Consider the following 18,191-nt stretch of genomic DNA (forward strand, 5'->3'; position numbering starts at 1 on the left):
CATTGTGCAATATCTGTTCAACATCAAAATTAGTTATAATATCTTATTTCGTTATTGATGAGTTATTTCAATTTCATTAAGTAAATTGACCCAGTAGTTTTATCTTCAAATAAAATACCATTGAATAAACTGCATCAGAATCAGATAAGAGAAATACTTAAGATATTACTCTATTCTAAATGCTAGATTATAAAATAATTAACAAATTCATCTTCTATAAATATTTTGTTCTTGGTTTGATATTACAATGACAGAATTTTTTATTTTGTTGCTATTTTCTCATGCAAGCTTTGATATGATTTTTGATATTTTGACTCTTATTTCAAACTAAATAATGTTAATTTCTACCATTGAGATGTTTGATTTTAATGACAGAATTTGGTATTGGTTTGCAAATCACTTCTACCCGGGTAGGTTACACGAAGCGCACATAATGGGTGGCAATTAGATATCAATATTCAAGATGGATTGAAACTATTTCTCTACATTGTACACAACATCGTCAATCTGGCAGATGATGCTACAAGAACTCGCTGCATCTAAATGCATGAACCGTGAGAGATTTTTTTCACATTTTTTCGCTCGCTTTCACCTCATACTTTGAATATTTCACAGCCCTTACCAAACTAGATACAGTTTTGCAATAATCGTTGCTGTTTGGAATTTACCAAGAGATAATCGCACTTTGATAATTATCCCAGAAAATCGAACCGATGAATCATTTTGATGATTCTCATACTAGGTTACAATATTTCAAAACCTTTGTGTTGAGCATTCACAGGCATTTTCATAGACACAACTAGTTTTTTTTTTTTTTTTTTTTTTTTTTTTGCCCTCCACACTCCCCCGCACCAAAAAGCTCACATTAGGAGCCCTCTGGTTGCGGACACATACAGTCCTCAGCTTGGGAAAAAAAAATTCTACTAACAAAAAAAAACGCGATTTTATCAAGCTGAGGTTATTATAAAACGAAGAAGGCTAACTATTTGTACTAAGCAAGAGCTCCCAGTGGAATGTAAGATTCCTGTTAAGGGGCACTTAATATGTTAAAAAATAAACTGTTCTAAAAATAATATTTATGTATCCGTCTAATGGAGCAGGAAAAATCCCCCTTGAGCTGACCGTTGAACCAGTACTTACTCAAAGGGCACAAAAACCTCCTCCTCTTTTTAAATTTGATGAATAAGTTAAATGAAAGGATTAATGAATAAGTAAATGAATGATTAAAGTAATGTAAAACGAAATTTATTTCATAAATGAACAAGTGAATGAATAAATGAATGAATAAATGAATGCATAAATGAATGAATAAATGAATGAATAAATGAATGAATAAATGAATGAATAAATGAATGAATAAATGAATGAATAAATGAATGAATAAATGAATGAATAAATGAATGAATAAATGAATGAATAAATGAATGAATAAATGAATGAATAAATGAATGAATAAATGAATGAATAAATGAATGAATATATGAATGAATGAATGAATGAATGAATGAAAAAATGAATTAATAAAATGAATTAATAAAATTAAAAAATTGAATACAAAACCGGTTAGAATGATAGTAACAGAGTAACAATACTTGGATACAATAATAAATCTTGGAAATAAGCACAGCACATTATTACGACAACAGAGGATACCTCTGACGGAAGCGATAAATAAAAAAGGGACTAAAAATACACACACATACACATATCCAAAAACCGGGACATACAACATACAAACCACAGCATGCGGCTGATACACCTACACAATATAATCAACTATCTTCGATTTTACATATTGTTTCAATTTAGTTTTAAACAAGTCAATATTCATGATTTGTTTCAGACTTATAGGTAGAGAATTATAGATAGTCGGACCGTAGAACGTTATCCGAGTTTGACCGAGATTTGTGGATACTCTAGTTCGCAGTAGTGAATTAGCTTGTCTGCTATTTCGCTGCCGTGCAATAACCGATAGAGGTGAATTGCTATGAACCCCTGGTTGGTATAGCGCCTTATGGACGAACATGATTGTTTGCATGTCTCTCAATGCCAAAATGGGCAAAATGCAATGACTAGTGTTGGAATACAGTAAAGCTGTGGGATACAAATGAGGCAACTTAAAAATAGTTTTAAGGCATCTATTTTGCAATATCTGAATTTTTTTCAATCTGGACTTAGGTGCATGACCCCAAACGATTATTAGATACTGAATGTGAGAATGAATACAAGCAAAGTAGAAACTCAATAAAGCCCTCCTTGGAACAAAATAGCTAACTTTGCGCAATGCGCCGGATAGTGCGGATAATTTTTTTTCGATAGCCTTTATATGTACATCCCAAGAAAGAGTTGAATCGAGATGTATACCTAGGTATTTGAAATCGTTTACTTTTTCTATTGCAATTGTCTCTAGACATGGATGAGGATGATTTGGTAGTTTTTTTCTCGGGGAATGAAACACCATGTATTTCGTTTTTAATAAGTTCAAAGACAACAAATTTGCGTTGAAATATTTAGATAGGATCCGGAGGTCGTACTCGATCAACGGGATTAATGTTTGTACGTCCTTGCACGGATAGAACAGTGCAGTATCGTCAGCAAATAACCTAGGTACACCTTTTAGATTCAAATTCTCAATATCGTTAATATAAATTAAAAATAACAATGGTCCTATGTTACTACCTTGAGGTACTCCTACACTAATGGAGCGATATGAACTAGATGAATGACCAATAGATACAAACTGTTTTCGGTTTGATAAATAGCTTTTGACTATGTCATTTGCCACCCCTCTAATCCCGTATCGATCCAGTTTTTCTAAAAGGATTTTGTGATCTAATGTGTCAAAAGCCTTTCGGAGATCCAAGAACAATGCACCAACAACTTGTTTGGAATCAATATCACCAATGAGACAATCAACCAGCTCAGCAATAGCTGTTGTTGTACTACATCCAGATCTAAAACCGTATTGGAATCGATATAAAATATTATTAGAATTTAGGAAGTCGAGCATTCTGTTCACGAGAAGTTTCTCCAAGATTTTATTGAAAATCGATAAAGTAGAGATTGGACGGTAGTTGCAAGGATCGCACTTATTTCCGGTCTTGAAAATGGGTGCTACACGGGCTATTTTTAGGCAATCAGGATAAACACCAGTTGTTAAAATTTTGTTAAATATTTGAGCTAAAATTGTTGAGAAAGAGCGAGGATTACTTTTCAGAAGCTTTGCAGAAATATTGTCATAACCATTACATTTGCTGGAATCAAGTTCGTTAATTATAACAATAACTTCATTTTCAGTGGCTGGACGTAGAAAAATTGAATTTGTGACAGAATAAACATTTTCGATAGGATTTGAAGTGTTCAAGTTCGATATTTCGTCAGCTAGAGAGGCGCCAATACTTGAAAAATAATCGTTGAATGTTTCACATACTTCCAATTCGCTTTTTGTTTTTGTTCCATTTATTACTAGTTTTATTTGCTCTTTTGATTTAGTGCGACCCATAATTAAATTAATATTTTTCCAAAGTCTAGAATGACATGTAGTACTCAGAAGATTTTCGTAATATAGTTTCTTGTTTGACCTTTTCACTTTGTCAACTTTCCTGGAGACGTGTTTCAGTAATCCTAGAAGGTTGAGATCAGTTGGTTTTTTTCTTACTTTTTTGAGATAATTGGATTTAAGCTGTAGTAGTTTCCAAAGATCGTACGACATCCAAGGACAGTATTCACGTTTCACATTAATTGCTTTGGTATAAGTCTTAGTACACTGCAATAACATTGAGTTATATGTTGATATGATGTTCGAAATGACGTCTTCGACATCATCTATGGACAATAAACTGTCAATATATTGATTGAAAATTCTATTGAGCTTTCTGTGATCAACTAGTTTTTTTGTTAGTACCTGTTTTTGTCTATTTCCATTCAACTTTATTGACGATATAATTTGAAGATGATCGCTTAAATTCGTAAAGATGGTATCGTTCCGTAAAAGAGCGGCATCATCGGTTTTGCAAATAAAATGATCGAGAACGTTTCCACTAGATGGTCGAGTCGGGATGGTATTAGTGCATATAAATCCATAGGACTCGAGTAGGCTACAATATCGCGATACAATGTTATTACTTGGTAAATTCATAGGAACGTTAGTATCTCCTATTATGTAACATGGTTTGTTCTTTTTGACATTTGAAAGCCAGGATTCTAACATATCATGAAATCGATTGAAATCAAAAGCAGGAGGTCTGTAAACGCCTATAATGTCAGAACAGTGCCCATTAATGTTAATCTCAATTTAGATGGTATGTAGACCATCAATAACCTCATTTTTTGATATGTTATGCTCTATACTTTCCTTAACGAACACTGCTAACCCACCGTGGGAACTATCTCTACAAGAAAATGTAGCCGAATAACCCGGAATTCCGTAAATTGATGTACTACCCTTTCTGAGCCATGTCTCACCGATGACGATGATATCTATCGTTAAATCGCATTGAGCCAAAAAGTATTTTATATGATCAAATTTGTACAGATCATTCATACCTCGGATATTCCATTGGACTATCCTCAAGCATTTCTCGCTTTTATTATTACACCGTAAATTAAAATCGTATATATTATCATGATATGTATTGACAATACCTTCCATTATAGAAAAAAAATATAACATCACGTTCAACTGAAGAAATACAATACATTTTATTGCAGTGAGTTCCCATTTCTTTTTCTCTTGGGTGAGGGAGAACCAATCGAGACAGAAGTATTCAACAGACGAGTAATCAAACGGCTCAAATCTTCTCTATTCCTTACAAGCTCGGGTTTTGAATGCTCGTCCTTTTTTACTAATATTACCCCTCCTTTACCAGACCAAATATACTTAATGTTGAGCGCTTCCTGGGATTCTCGTAATTCTTTTAAAATCTCCAGCGCCAGCGGTGTCAATTCGTCGCGAATCGAAACGGTAGTGGGTCTTCCATTCAGTAGCAATGACTTATTGATCGACGTTGATTGTAGTTTTTTAAGCAGTTTCTTTTTGTTTAAGACTTCATCTTTAATGACTGGATTTTTGAAAACGATTCTGATTGGGATTAGCGGACTAAATGGTTTGTTTGATTGGAAAATTCTAGTGGCAGATAGAACGGAGTCTGATTCTAGCGACACGCCAATAGATTCTAATGTCTTTATTGTTAACTCACAAACATTTTCATTAGGAAGCACGGGTATGCCGAACAACATTGCATTGCTACTGACTGCTTTTTTATCTGACTTATCGACATTAAGTTCCAATTTGTTAACCACCCCACCAAGGCTAGCATTGGATTTCTTCAAGGATACGATCTCCTGTTTCAAGTTTTCATTCTCACATTTCAGTTCATTGAAATCTGTTACAATGTCATCGAACTTTGAAGATAAAAATTCTTGGGATGCTTCTATTGCCGTTGTTAGCTGTTTTACTTCCAACCTAACACTGTTCATCTCGTTAGCCACCGCGCTCGAGACGGATTTTTTTAACTCTGCAGCAAGTTCGGCTACCATTGAAGAGTTATTGTTCTTCATGTCCATTATACGCTGATATGTAGTAGAACAATCAGCGGAACAAAAAAACGGCATTTCGCGGGTACGTCTAACCGCATTACCTATGATATTGCGGCATTTGAAGTGCGCACTAGAAAAACAATATAGGCATGTTACCAATTTGTTTTGGTCATTCTCCTTCTTTTTACATACGACACAATAAACGTCTTCATCTGCCATCATTGTTTTGCATGTAAATCGAAGATAGCCGATTTATTAAAGTAGGGAAAATTTTTTAAGTTATATCTATATGGGTCTGAATGCAGAGCCTTAATGAAACTGGGGTGTTTATGTTGTTCAATCTCAAATAAATTGTTGCAATATGACAGTCGGACAAGGTATAGTGTTGGTAGTAGTAGTAGTAGTGACCGCACGATACAAGGAATGAAATTTAATCAACGATTGAGACTTAGAACGCAAATATCTGCATTATCATGCCATGCAAACTAAACACTCGTACACTACTTCGATACTATTTAGTCAACTAACCGCGAGCTCGTTCCTACTGCTTCAGCTAAAGTCGTCACTCCTGTAAAAAAACAAAGTCTGTGGTGGATACGTTACACAGACGAAATGTCCCACCGTGATGACAACACCGCAAATGGATGCACAGATCACAATGCCCTGATTCTGTGCCAGACGGTCAACGTGACACACTTAAGTGCTTTCGTACTTACCGCCTCAGCCAAAGTAGTGTATCCAACCACAGCAGACATACAATCTATTGGTTGTATAGCTGCATGAAACTGTCGCCCTATCGGAGTCACAACACCAAAACACTCACACGGACCACGGCAATACCAATGTGTGCCAAGCAGTTGTACTAAAGCACGTGGGATCAACACAACAGCAATCTTTCGCGCCACGAAATGGAATAGACACATGCACAACAGCGCAGTAACATTAACAATAGCTAGATATTTATTACTAATGCTGGCCACACCACCACCACCAACACAACAACAAGCCACTTGTAGCAGGATTTTCCTACAAAAACCACTTCTTGAAATGATGATTTTTCCTATATAAAACCACTAATCGGTATTCACTAGTACAAATTTCAAGAGAAACTGCATTCAGAAATAAACCCGTAGGGAAATATTAAATCACTTTTACGATAAAACACTTTTAATTTACAATTTCAAGGAGAGCACTTTGCAAGCGTGTATCAACCGCAAACGAAAAAAAATGATTCTACCACAATAATCCACTGCCCGTATAGAATCGGATCGCAAAACGAGAATTGCTTCAGAGCGAATCTCTACCCCAACGTGCTAACCCGTGATGCTCAGACGGGTTATCGAGAGAAAATCGTTTCCGCACTTGTGTCCATTCTATGTTAAATGAACAATGCCGGTGTTTTGTTACTGAGATGATATACGTCTCTCATCGATGGCACTGATTAAATCGTCTGAAGAATTGCTATATTCGTTCTTTGATACAATAAAGGCCATTCTTGCTGAGACGAATGCTCAAATTGGTAATTGATCTTACCAACTTGAAATGTAAGCGTCGTCTCTCCAAGTCACCAAAAGTTCCTTCGTATTTAAAAATATCCACTTGAACGTACAGAACAAGTTCTGAGAAAACTTTCTCGCTGCTTAAAAGCTGTATAAGGAAGCGCTTCAAAGTTTGCGTCGGGTGAACATTCGAATATAAGTAATTCCTTAAAAAACGGATTGTTCAGAATGCTGAATGGGATCTCTTTCAGTGCATTCATTCTAAGGATGAGATGACAATCTGTACATTTGTTCATTCCCGGGCGAAAAGTGACAAGCTTGCAGTGGATTTCGGAATGATTTCAAACATGGTTTCCGGTATCTAATCATCAAATCCATTTCGAAACTAGCCAAATAGTGAGGTTTTTTAAGCAATATAGATAAACCGGTCACCATTTTGGATTTCGAAACGATTTTTAACTTTGTTTTCCGGTATCCAACTGGTGGTTGGCAGTAGCTGGCGGGTTTCCGATATTGTACCAGTAGAAAGCGTCTGTGTTAGGTAATAAAATAAAGAAACTGAATATAATATCATATCATATCCAAACGCCACCAAAAGCTTATTACTCCATCCCAGGCAATGAAAAAGTCGACAATGTGACCAAGTGTGGTGTTCTCCAGGGTAAAATTTACTTTCAACGAATTCTACAGCGTATCTCATCAAAACGTATTTTCAGACTTTCAAGTCTCCAGAGATGAAGAGGATCAAGGTCGGAGGATGCACTCAGTTATTCCCAAAACAACGACAACTGCTTGATTCAGATGGTTCTCATGAGTTCTCCAATGTTTGCTCAAAAAATCACAGTAGTCCAGAAATCAGGAGCTGGACGAAAACCGCATATATTGTGCAGAAATTGAAAGTATCGATTATACATTAATTCACAGAAAAATTGCTATTTTGTTGAATAAAAAAAGTAAGATAAAAATGCGTTTTGTTTTTTTGGCTTCATGCCACTACTCCGAAACCATGCAGATAAAGTTTACGGGCAATTCTACGGATGTTATACCGAAAAAGAAAAACTATCAGCAATTATGAAGCGCGAACTTTTGACAACAATTATGAAGCGACAAAGGTAATCAGCATTGTAAACATTATAGAAATAAATTCAATAAATTACTGTCACATGTAAATAATTCTTTTAATTCGAAGAGCTCAATCCAAAACAATTATTGACCAACTGAAAGAATCCATTAAGATGCAATGTATATCGACTTGAACTTGCACGCTATATCGCATTTATCCGACTAGTTTCTACCGAATTCATTCTCCACAGGCGTGATGGTGGTATATACACTTGAATTTATCGATTATTCACAAACAGTATTAATTTATGTACTTTTCATCCATTTTGCTGCAGCAGATCGGTCGATAGTTCCACCAACATTTCTTGATATTTTAATGATTCTCTGGCAAATAAACAGCACGACGAAGAGAATGAATTTTTATTCCCGTCACGAAAACGAAGAAGCAATACACTTAAGGGGCCGTTCGTAAACCACGTACACTATTTGTGGTTGACGATTTATGCTAATCCACGTAGTCTCATAGTTATTTATTTAAAAAAAATTAATTTCGAAATTCATCCAACCCAACCAAATGTTTTTTTTATTTTTTGCTATGACATAAAACTATTATCAGCTTAGCTTCACTCAACCAAAAACGAATGTGGGAAAGGTGATTGATTGAAATATCGAAAGTAAAATTTTTCGAAAAATACAAGCTCGAATATGTAAACTTTCGGCTTGTTCATTAGAACCCTTTTTTAGAAAATACCATATTCTATTTCCTATCGTTCATCCGGTGAAGTTCCTAAATAAATGAGATTTATGTCTTAAAAAATTTATTTCCTTGGTTTAAATCCATGTAACGTTTTCACCATAAAAATTTACCGCGGAAAAATAATGATTGAACTATCTGAATTGAGTAAATTAAATAAACTTATCTCAATTTTCAATAGCATTGAAAAATATTCTGAAAATTACCGTTTTGTAAAAGTTACCAACATATCTGGTCTATTGTTCTGTTCGTATGGCGGTATGGCGTACAGACTCATTTTGTTATAAAGCAAAAAAAGCAAACCAAGTCTTTCCGGTAACACAAAGTTCCTCTAGATCCGATTATAGCGATCGTCAAAATAATTGCCGAAAAATTTCATTTGAGCACCGTGGACAGGATCTGTTGTTCACGATCTAACTGTTGACTTCTGACCAAAACATTAAGGCTAAACGACGTACTGACTCACTGTTGGACTCAGTATTGTCACTATAGTCTCGACGATATTCACGAAGGGTCAACACAACTGATCGATGTTGTATTATAGCGAAATTATTTTGAAGAATGTAAGTTATATGATCTCTTCAAGCGAAAAAGCAAAAGCTTTGACATTACATTCCTTTTGTGGAATTTGACCTTTCTGTTTCAACAGACTAGTATTATGATTCTACTGATACTAAGAATCCTTCCAGGTCGGGACTCGAACATACGACAACTGGCTTGTAAGGCCAGCGCCTTATGCATTGCACCGCCAACCCGAGTGAATGAGTATCGAACGCACCTTAAACTATTGATATTGGCAGAACCTGTCAGCTTGGAGCGAAATCAATCTTCAGTTCAGCAACGCCATCGAACGGCATCACATTCAACCTATCATGTCAATTGTATGGGTGCACAGTGCTGCTATTTTGGCGCGCACGAGTTTGACATTTCTCTCCTCTACTTCTATGCGCGAGATTCGATGCGGACTCGCCTGAGGGCGCCATGCTCGTAAAAAAGGATGTTGCCAATGATTTGTTCGGAAAACGTGAGAGCTGGATATCTTGTTAATATGCCCAGAAAACCATTTCGTACCTATATCGCAAGCTATAATCGCATTATGCGTTCTGTTATATATTATAATAGAATCGCAGAGCATACTGCAAATATGGCCTATGCGTGCAAAAGTGGAGGCGATATACATGCAATTTCGAAAAATCAAAAGCTAGATGCGATGTAGTAAAGCATTTAATGTGATTCAGTTTATCAGCTTCAGTGATTTTCTTTTGTAATGTATGCAATCGTAAGTATATTTTTTTGAGAGTTTATTCAAGTGTCTATGCGATTCTAACCATACATCCTACTAATAAGCATAAAAACAACGAGCTTTTACGGATCGAGGCTCGAACCTGAAACTTGTGGATCGTTCACCGAATTTTTCTACTCTCATCCATACCATAGCTGTTGATAAGCCCGATTTCAGACGAATACATTCTTCTTTTATCTTACAGATGACTGAGTCACATCGCATATCTAAGCATAACTAAAAAAATACAGTGCGAAATAACTCATTACGTTTTATGATGTAAACTATCATTCACATTCACACATATGTGTTTACAATATATCGTAGAAGAGAAGGTTTATAGAATTTCTTATTGTGAGGGAGTTCGTATTGTTTCACGAACAAGTCTGTTGTTTACATAAATGTTCCATGATACTGATAATTTTCAATTATCCTAACCATTTTTCAAACAAGTGTTCTTAAATTTTCAGTAAAACACTCCGTATTAGAATGCGACCAAATATTTTTATATTCAGCCAGTAAAGTAAGAATTGTGAGCCAATCGCATTGGATGCTAGGAATGATCATCTTGTGCGAGGGGTTTTACGTACAATGCGATATAATTCAGATAAATTTTGGATATCATGTACAGCCAAACATTTATGGAAGTAATGCGAGTTCAATTCTGTATACGGCGAGGTTGTTCAAACAATTATGCGATTGTGTGCTCATCGTCGCAATAAGCTTGTGCGATAGCATCATATGGGGAAAAATATGAACTTCAGTTATATGATTATGCGATGGTGATTATGAACAGCGTTTTAAACGATCTAATTCGTGTTACCTTATGCGATTTGTGGTTCTCTGGGTGATGTCTTTGATATGGGTAATCCATATACGAGAAAATAGAGCGGTAATTAGTTTTGACGTTGACGTCACCTAAGTTGTTATATTACCGGAACAGTAAGTGACAGCCATTTGAACTTCAAACCTGTTTAATGAATCAATAGTAGTTTCTAAACGAACCTAACTTTGCTGAAATCGGTTCAGTCATCACGAAGAAATTGAGCGGAGAGAAAAAGCGCGTTTATTTGGTACGTCACTTATACCATTATATCTCCGGAACCAGAATTCACATTTTTTCGGTTCATTTGCAGTTAAGCTCAACGCGACCGTTATACAATATTAAGTGTTACTTTTTGCTGGATCTCGTTTTTCTTCCTTTATTTATTTCTAGCAGGAAAAAGCCCAATGGAGCTGAAATATTAATCTCTCACTCCAGCAGGAATAAAACCTCTTCATCGTTTATATCAACAGATTACAACAATCCAACATGTATGTACTTAATATTATCAATTAAAACTAACCCTAGCTAACTAACTCTATAGTAATTAGATGACACTAAACCCATCGGGTAAACGATGGTGATTTCGCATTAAAACTAGAGAAGAAAAGAAATATGCTTTAAAATGGGAGGTAGAAGGAGGGAGTGGTGAATGAGAGTTGGCGAACGAAACGGGGTTAGATTCGGCATGTAGATCTAATTAGTGGTCGAAAAAGACGGTGGAAGACGGATAAAAAAAAGAGGGCGCGAAAAGATAGGAGAAGAACGACGAAGAGCGGAGAAGAGGAGATACAATAGGATTAGTTACAACGAGCGAATTTATTAGTTTTCAATGGAGATGGCGGAGAGACGAAGAAGTGGTCGAGCGGAAAGAATTAACATTAGTATTATAACTGCAAAAAAAGAGTCATGGAATAATCGTTGTATCGCCTTACGAGAGAGATGAAAATCCAATTCCTTGGAGCAACTATTGAATAAACGGCACATACTGGAAAAGAGATCATTATATCCGTAATTGGTTCTAGCATGGGCAATTCGTATAAATGGATGAGAACGAAGACTTCGACGACGAATATCAAAATTGATCAATTGTAAGAGATCAGGACTGTCAACACGTGATTGAATTAGATCAGCAATAAAGACAGCCTTGCAAACGTTCCTACGTACATACAGCGGATCGGATCGTTTTTATTTCTTGGCGTTTCGCCTTCGGCTCGTCAGTGCATTTAGGGATTTTATTGGTTTGTGCAAAAAGCACATATTTTGTTTATTTCTTCGCGTTTAAGCACTGACGAGCCGAAGGCGAAACGTGAAGAAATAGAAACAAAATATGTGCTTTTTGCCCAATCCAGCAAAACCTCTAAACAGAATAATCGTTACTTTTTTCCCAGGCGTTGGGTTCCATAGGGGATACTGATGGTTTCGTTGAAGAGAATGCTTCATTATTGTTGATGGCTGTCTCCGATGTACTGGGGGTTTTTAGGGTTCGTGTGGAGGGAGCGCTGCTGTTTTGCACTACATGAAGTCAACAATAATTTTATTCTTTCGTAATGGCGACGATAGCTTTTGTTCGCTTTTTTCACTCATATCGAGATCGTTCTATTGTTCACTACACAATACTGTACTTGGTTTTCTGCCGATTTTGTTTTATCGACTGACTTGGATGAGATGTGAAAGCGAACTGACACAGACAAAATCAACGCGTTTTGTCGGTTTTGTCACTTATACCATAATATCTAGAAATTCACAGCCATCTGATCTTCTAACTTAATCAATGGCCTAATAGTAGCTTTCAAACGAGCCTAAGTTTGTTACTTATATTTCGGGAACTGGCCAAACTAACGTCAAAAGCTAAAATCTGACAACACCAAAATAAAATTTGACATTTTTTAACATAAACGTACTCACGTACGTATGTTTTGATGTACAAGTGCTATTTGTATACAGTGAGTTGAAAAAATCAATTTGGCTAAAAAATGAAAATTTCAAGAGAAGGATTTCGTTGGATTATTTTTACCAACTTTCGACGTTGATTATATGAACAAGAGTGTGTCAATGAACTTAGTTCTTTGTATGGCGATGAAGCATCATCAAAAACCACTGTATATCGCTGGTATATTAAATTCAATCGTGATCGTAGTTTGGTCGCCGACGAATTTCGTGAAGGTCGTCCAAAATCAGTTGTTTTTGCCAGAAACCTTCGATGCTATGCTTGAACTGATAATCCAAGCTCGTCATTAGTTCCACGTGCGTGCATTTGATGTTGCATGAACACCTGACCGTAAAAAAAGGTTTGTACTCGTTGGATCCTGCAAAATTTGACAATCGCTCAAAAAGAGGCTCGTGTCGATTGGTGCACGGAAATGTTAAAAAATACGATCACGGTGCATCACCCGACGTATATAAGATCGTTACAGGTGACTTATGGATATATACGTATGAGCTGGAAACAAAACAGCAATCGCAAGACGAGCCAAATCCAACAAAGCGTAAATATTGAAATATATTCATTTACTCCAATAAACTTCAAGCCCGATGACTTTTTACAAAGAATAATGAACTTTATCAATCATGTACAGATTACCTTTGGCGATGATTTTAGTGAGTCTGTCAAGGTCATTCGACGTGACTGACAAAATGCAACTCTGCTATAAAAATACTCCATTCGCTTTACATACAAAAGACTTGGATGCATTATGTGCGGCCCTTACTACACTATAATCGTTTTCAGATCATTATATATTATAAAATACGATATTAACATGAGTAGAATTATATAATAAAATATTATTAGTGGTTCATTCGTTGTACTCTTTTATCAGTTTGTCACTCACAGCTTGAAATATAAACAGAAATACAAACTTACCTTCATCGCGATTACTTCCTACAAGTATATCAATTCCTTCTAGATCTGCTTCTCGCAACATAGTCATCGGATCAGCTGTCATAAACACCCCATCAATAGTAGGTGCCGATGGAAACCCCAGGATTCCGGAATATGAATTCCACTGTTGTACTGATATAGTTTTCGCATCAACACTACGCATGCAGTTCATAACTGTACTTGGAGATTCCTTTAGAAGATTTAAATAAAGACCACAATTTAAATCACGATACAAACAGACAAAAGTTTACGAACCTTGAGCAGTGTAAGATTACAATTGCAATCATCAATTAGGGCTTCTGCGACAGAAATAGCCTTCTCCGCTGTCATATGACTCCAGGGAGCATTCAATGTTCCAGACTGCAGAATCCCTCGATGGGAAAGACCACGAGTGACAGGTGACAGTAGATGTAAGCTTACTGAGCTGCCACCTGCGGATTCTCCGAAAAGCGTAATCAAATCTGGGTCACCACCAAAGGCTTTTGCATTTTCTTTTAGCCATCGAATAGCTAATGCTTGATCCCAGAGTCCAACATTACCTTCAATGAAATGATAATTATTTTAGGAGCGTTTCTTTATCCATCAAACTTGATAATGTTAAAAATTTAACTGCATTACAAGAGTAGGAACGCATAAAAGTGAGAAATCTCTTGATATTTAAACTATTTACCAGGTGCTTCATCTTCTTGTCCGTTGAGATACGGAGCTAAGTAAAAAAATCCAAAAGCTCCTACTCGATACTGCATCGAAGCCACTATTACATTACCAACCGCCGCTAAAATTTCCGCATTATAGACGTCCAGTGTTGAGGTTCCACTCATGAATCCACCACCATAAATCCACACCAACATGGCTAAACCACCCTTAGATTGGTGCTGGCGTTGAAAATCGTCATCATCTTGGAAGTACTACAGTAAGTAGACACAAAAAATGTGAATTATTTTCACAGCACCCTACAAGCCTGGCCAGGCCTCCAACAAGAACATTGCCATCTTCTTAAATCATTCATGCAGCTACTTACATCGTTGTTTCCGAAGTTGAGGCCTCGACCGTGGCGTAAACGAGTTTTTGTTGGTACCCAAATGTTCAAATATAAACAATCCTCAGATACGTTTGTGTTCGGATTCCACATTTCCTCTCCGGCAAATCCAGGAAAGTATTCATACCTGTAATGTGAATAAAAATGATAAATTATTAACGCATGATATATACACTCAGATTGAATTGCGGAATGGGTTATAATTTTATCATTTTTCGAAGCCTGAGCCACCAGTTATCGTGTGAATAATGTTATTCCTTGATAAACAGTTCCGTAAATATAATTTATTGTAAATATGGTTATTTTTCAAGATCGAAAATTTTTAAACTTTAACCGATGGGGTGCCTCTTACCCATATACGATTTAGTTCAAATTTTGGGGCTTTTATGAGGTGCCTAAATTTTTTAGCAAAATCGCTTTACGAAATTAGATATGACCCCAGAATATTGGCACCCTAGTAGCCATGTCCAGGGTGTGGATAACAAAAAAGATTTTTTAGAACACTGGCATTTATTTTAAATTTATAACTAAAAGTGATTATTTTTTCAATTTTGGGATATATTATCTAGAAATGTTAATAGTTTCTAGAAAAGCTGTTTTAATCCACCTTGTGGTGGGATGATGCTTTTCTCATATATAATACTGTGGTATTCTATTCAAAATGTTTCTTTTCGATTTTACACACATACACACACACAATATTCGATGCAGAACGATTGTACTGTAACGAATTTCTGAGAGGAAATTTATCTCTAGAATAATCTAACAATATTTTTGAAAAAATACAAAGTTGTATACAAGATTCGACAGAGAACAATAACATTAAAAAATTATCAGGTTCACTTAATAACTACAAATGTTTGATTATGTTGGATGCGCTTAACTAAAATCGTATTCTAGTGGATTTTTTTGCAATGACTGACTGACATTGGAAAAGCCAAATGAATGAGAAATTCACAGAAAAGATATTTTTTTAGAAAAAGATTCGCTCAGAGACAGGACTCGACCCTACGTTCTTATGCAATCCGTGCATACGCGTTATCATTTCGCCATTCTGAAGCTGTGATAGACACGTCTCTATCACATGACTGGGTCTGGTAACCCGAGTAGAGTGTGAGATCAAAAAGAAAACTCAATTTGATGTTGTGCTGTTCGTATATATCGATTACTTAATTTGCTATCGTTTTGGTCGTTTTAACGGTTAAAAGATCAAAATCGAAAGCAAAAAAATGCTGTGTGACATCAAACTGAAAACTAGTTTTGCTCTCAGTGAAAGCACATTGAAAACTTAATATGATGTCGATTTTCTCGAAATGACACGTCACGAGCATAATCTAAAAATAGAACAGCCAAAACAGGTCCTGGATAGCAGGGCTTGCATATTGAAGCAACGAATATGAACGAAAGGGTTTCACTATCTGTGCTATTCACACACATTCGTATGTCAGGTAGAATTCACAGCGCAACCCAAGCCAGGAGAGCTGCTTCGTTCGTTCATTAGTTCATGAATATGCCCGCTTGCTGAGACCTATGCTTCATGAGGTTAGCATTTGATGAATGGTTCTCATATTGTAGATGCCTATGAGGAAACTAGTTCCAGAACTTTTAGTTCCGATGAATATTAATTTAAAGAACATTGCTTTTAGTGTTTCTAGGATATGTACACAGTGTAAACTGCCAAGAAACAAATGGATTGTTTTGAAAATGAGCTCAAATGCAAAATTTCTGCTATAAAATGTTTAAAGTCTGTTTGAAATGTGATCAAATTTGGTCTTGGAATGCGAACATTGTGTTAAAAATGATTTCTGTAAACCTACTTTTTTAAAAATAAACCGTAAACATTGCCTATATGACGTTGCTTCGCGTCTTGTAGCACACCGTGAGGCATAGTCTTCTTTCTCGTACAATACTAACGAGAGTGAACCCTTCATTTCATTACATTGTCATGGATTGCTTAGTTCATGTGTTAACTGAGAATGAGAGCACAGACAATTTACTTGGCAAGGGGAATTGGTCTGCTCAGTAGCATATACTCTCACGCATCCAGTTTCTCTCTAATATAGGTCTCTCGTTCAGCTATGTCAAGCAAAGTGTTCACAGCAGATATTTTTTGTTGCCTCGTTCGTTTGAGGATTCACAATACAAGCCCTGAGCAAGAAAAAAGATTTTATGCAATCTCCATATTAGTCGCAAGCAAGAAAAAAGATTTCATGCAATTTTCCCACACTACCGAAGAATCCGGTTTCGAACTTAGGTGATTTGGAATGCGAACTTTTTGCGATTGCTATGGACTATAAGTGCTAACTATACGTAGACGGAATATGTTCCGTTATATGACAAGCAGTGTTGTTTCACAAAGTTGTATGCAGGTAGTTTCTGTCAGTACATACTCCATCTAAGCCACTAAAGTATTATTAAGAATTAGCTCTAGGTTCTGAAATGTGAGACATTCAATGTCCGATGTTCGAACTTCGTAAACAATGAATTTTTCCGTACTATTGGATATAAAGTTATGCTTACCCAGATTTCTGGATGCACTGAAAATAATGGTATAAAAACTTTGGAATGACCTTCGCGACGTCGTATCATTAAAAATATCGAAACATTTTTTTTTTAACTGAACGCAAAAATTGTTACAGGATCGGATACTTAACGTATCTAGAAGGAAATCGATAACGTCAAATATATTCTCATACCAAATTCTAAAATAAGCTCCTTCTACGGCAGACGATCAGCGAGATGAGAATGCCAAAGCAACTATTCAGATTGACCTGCTTTAGACAAACCTGGTACCGATGATCGCCAATTTATCTAATGCCTTCCAGCCGTTTGGTTTAACACCAATATTCTCGTGGTTAACAAGAAGGAGCATTATTTGCGTGAAAGTTGAAAAAATGTTGGAAAAAATCGTTTCTTCGCGGTTATGGTTGCGGTCAACTGAAGGATCTCGGAAGGATATCATAGCATTTTTGTTAAAGGCGACATAGGATTGAAGGAATAATTCTTCCATTGAAACTTAACTTTGTATTTTTGTGTGGCCATTTGAAATTTGCTCAATTTCAATGGCTTCTTTAAGTTGTTGATTTTAATATTTTAATTTTTTGAGTTTCACAAAATTTTTGCCTTTAAACAGCAAAATTAAAAACATAATGTGATATTAATTGAAAATTTGATGAGTCGATATTATATTAGGATTTCAATCTGATGTTGCTTTCATAATCAGATTTCAATTTGTTCTCATTTTGATGTTAGTCTTTACTCGGAAAGCGTACATCGAACATGATTTAAATCTTAGCCGCCTCACGACCGG

General features: G+C 36.0%; 1 protein-coding gene across 1 annotated transcript in view; it reads right to left on the minus strand.

Moving 5' to 3' along the window:
* LOC131425147 (acetylcholinesterase) overlaps positions 1 to 18,191 on the minus strand; it is a 57,283-nt gene that overhangs the window by 25,113 nt on the left and 13,979 nt on the right. Inside the window, exons 3-6 of the mRNA XM_058586771.1 lie at positions 14,864 to 15,008; positions 14,513 to 14,750; positions 14,098 to 14,381; positions 13,825 to 14,032 (exon numbers count right to left, since the gene is read on the minus strand). Coding sequence (XP_058442754.1) covers positions 13,825 to 14,032; positions 14,098 to 14,381; positions 14,513 to 14,750; positions 14,864 to 15,008 — 875 coding nt within the window. The remainder of the gene's footprint in view (positions 1 to 13,824; positions 14,033 to 14,097; positions 14,382 to 14,512; positions 14,751 to 14,863; positions 15,009 to 18,191) is intronic.

Source organism: Malaya genurostris, chromosome 1, assembly GCF_030247185.1.
Source record: "Malaya genurostris strain Urasoe2022 chromosome 1, Malgen_1.1, whole genome shotgun sequence".
Classification (NCBI taxonomy): Eukaryota; Metazoa; Arthropoda; class Insecta; order Diptera; family Culicidae; genus Malaya; species Malaya genurostris.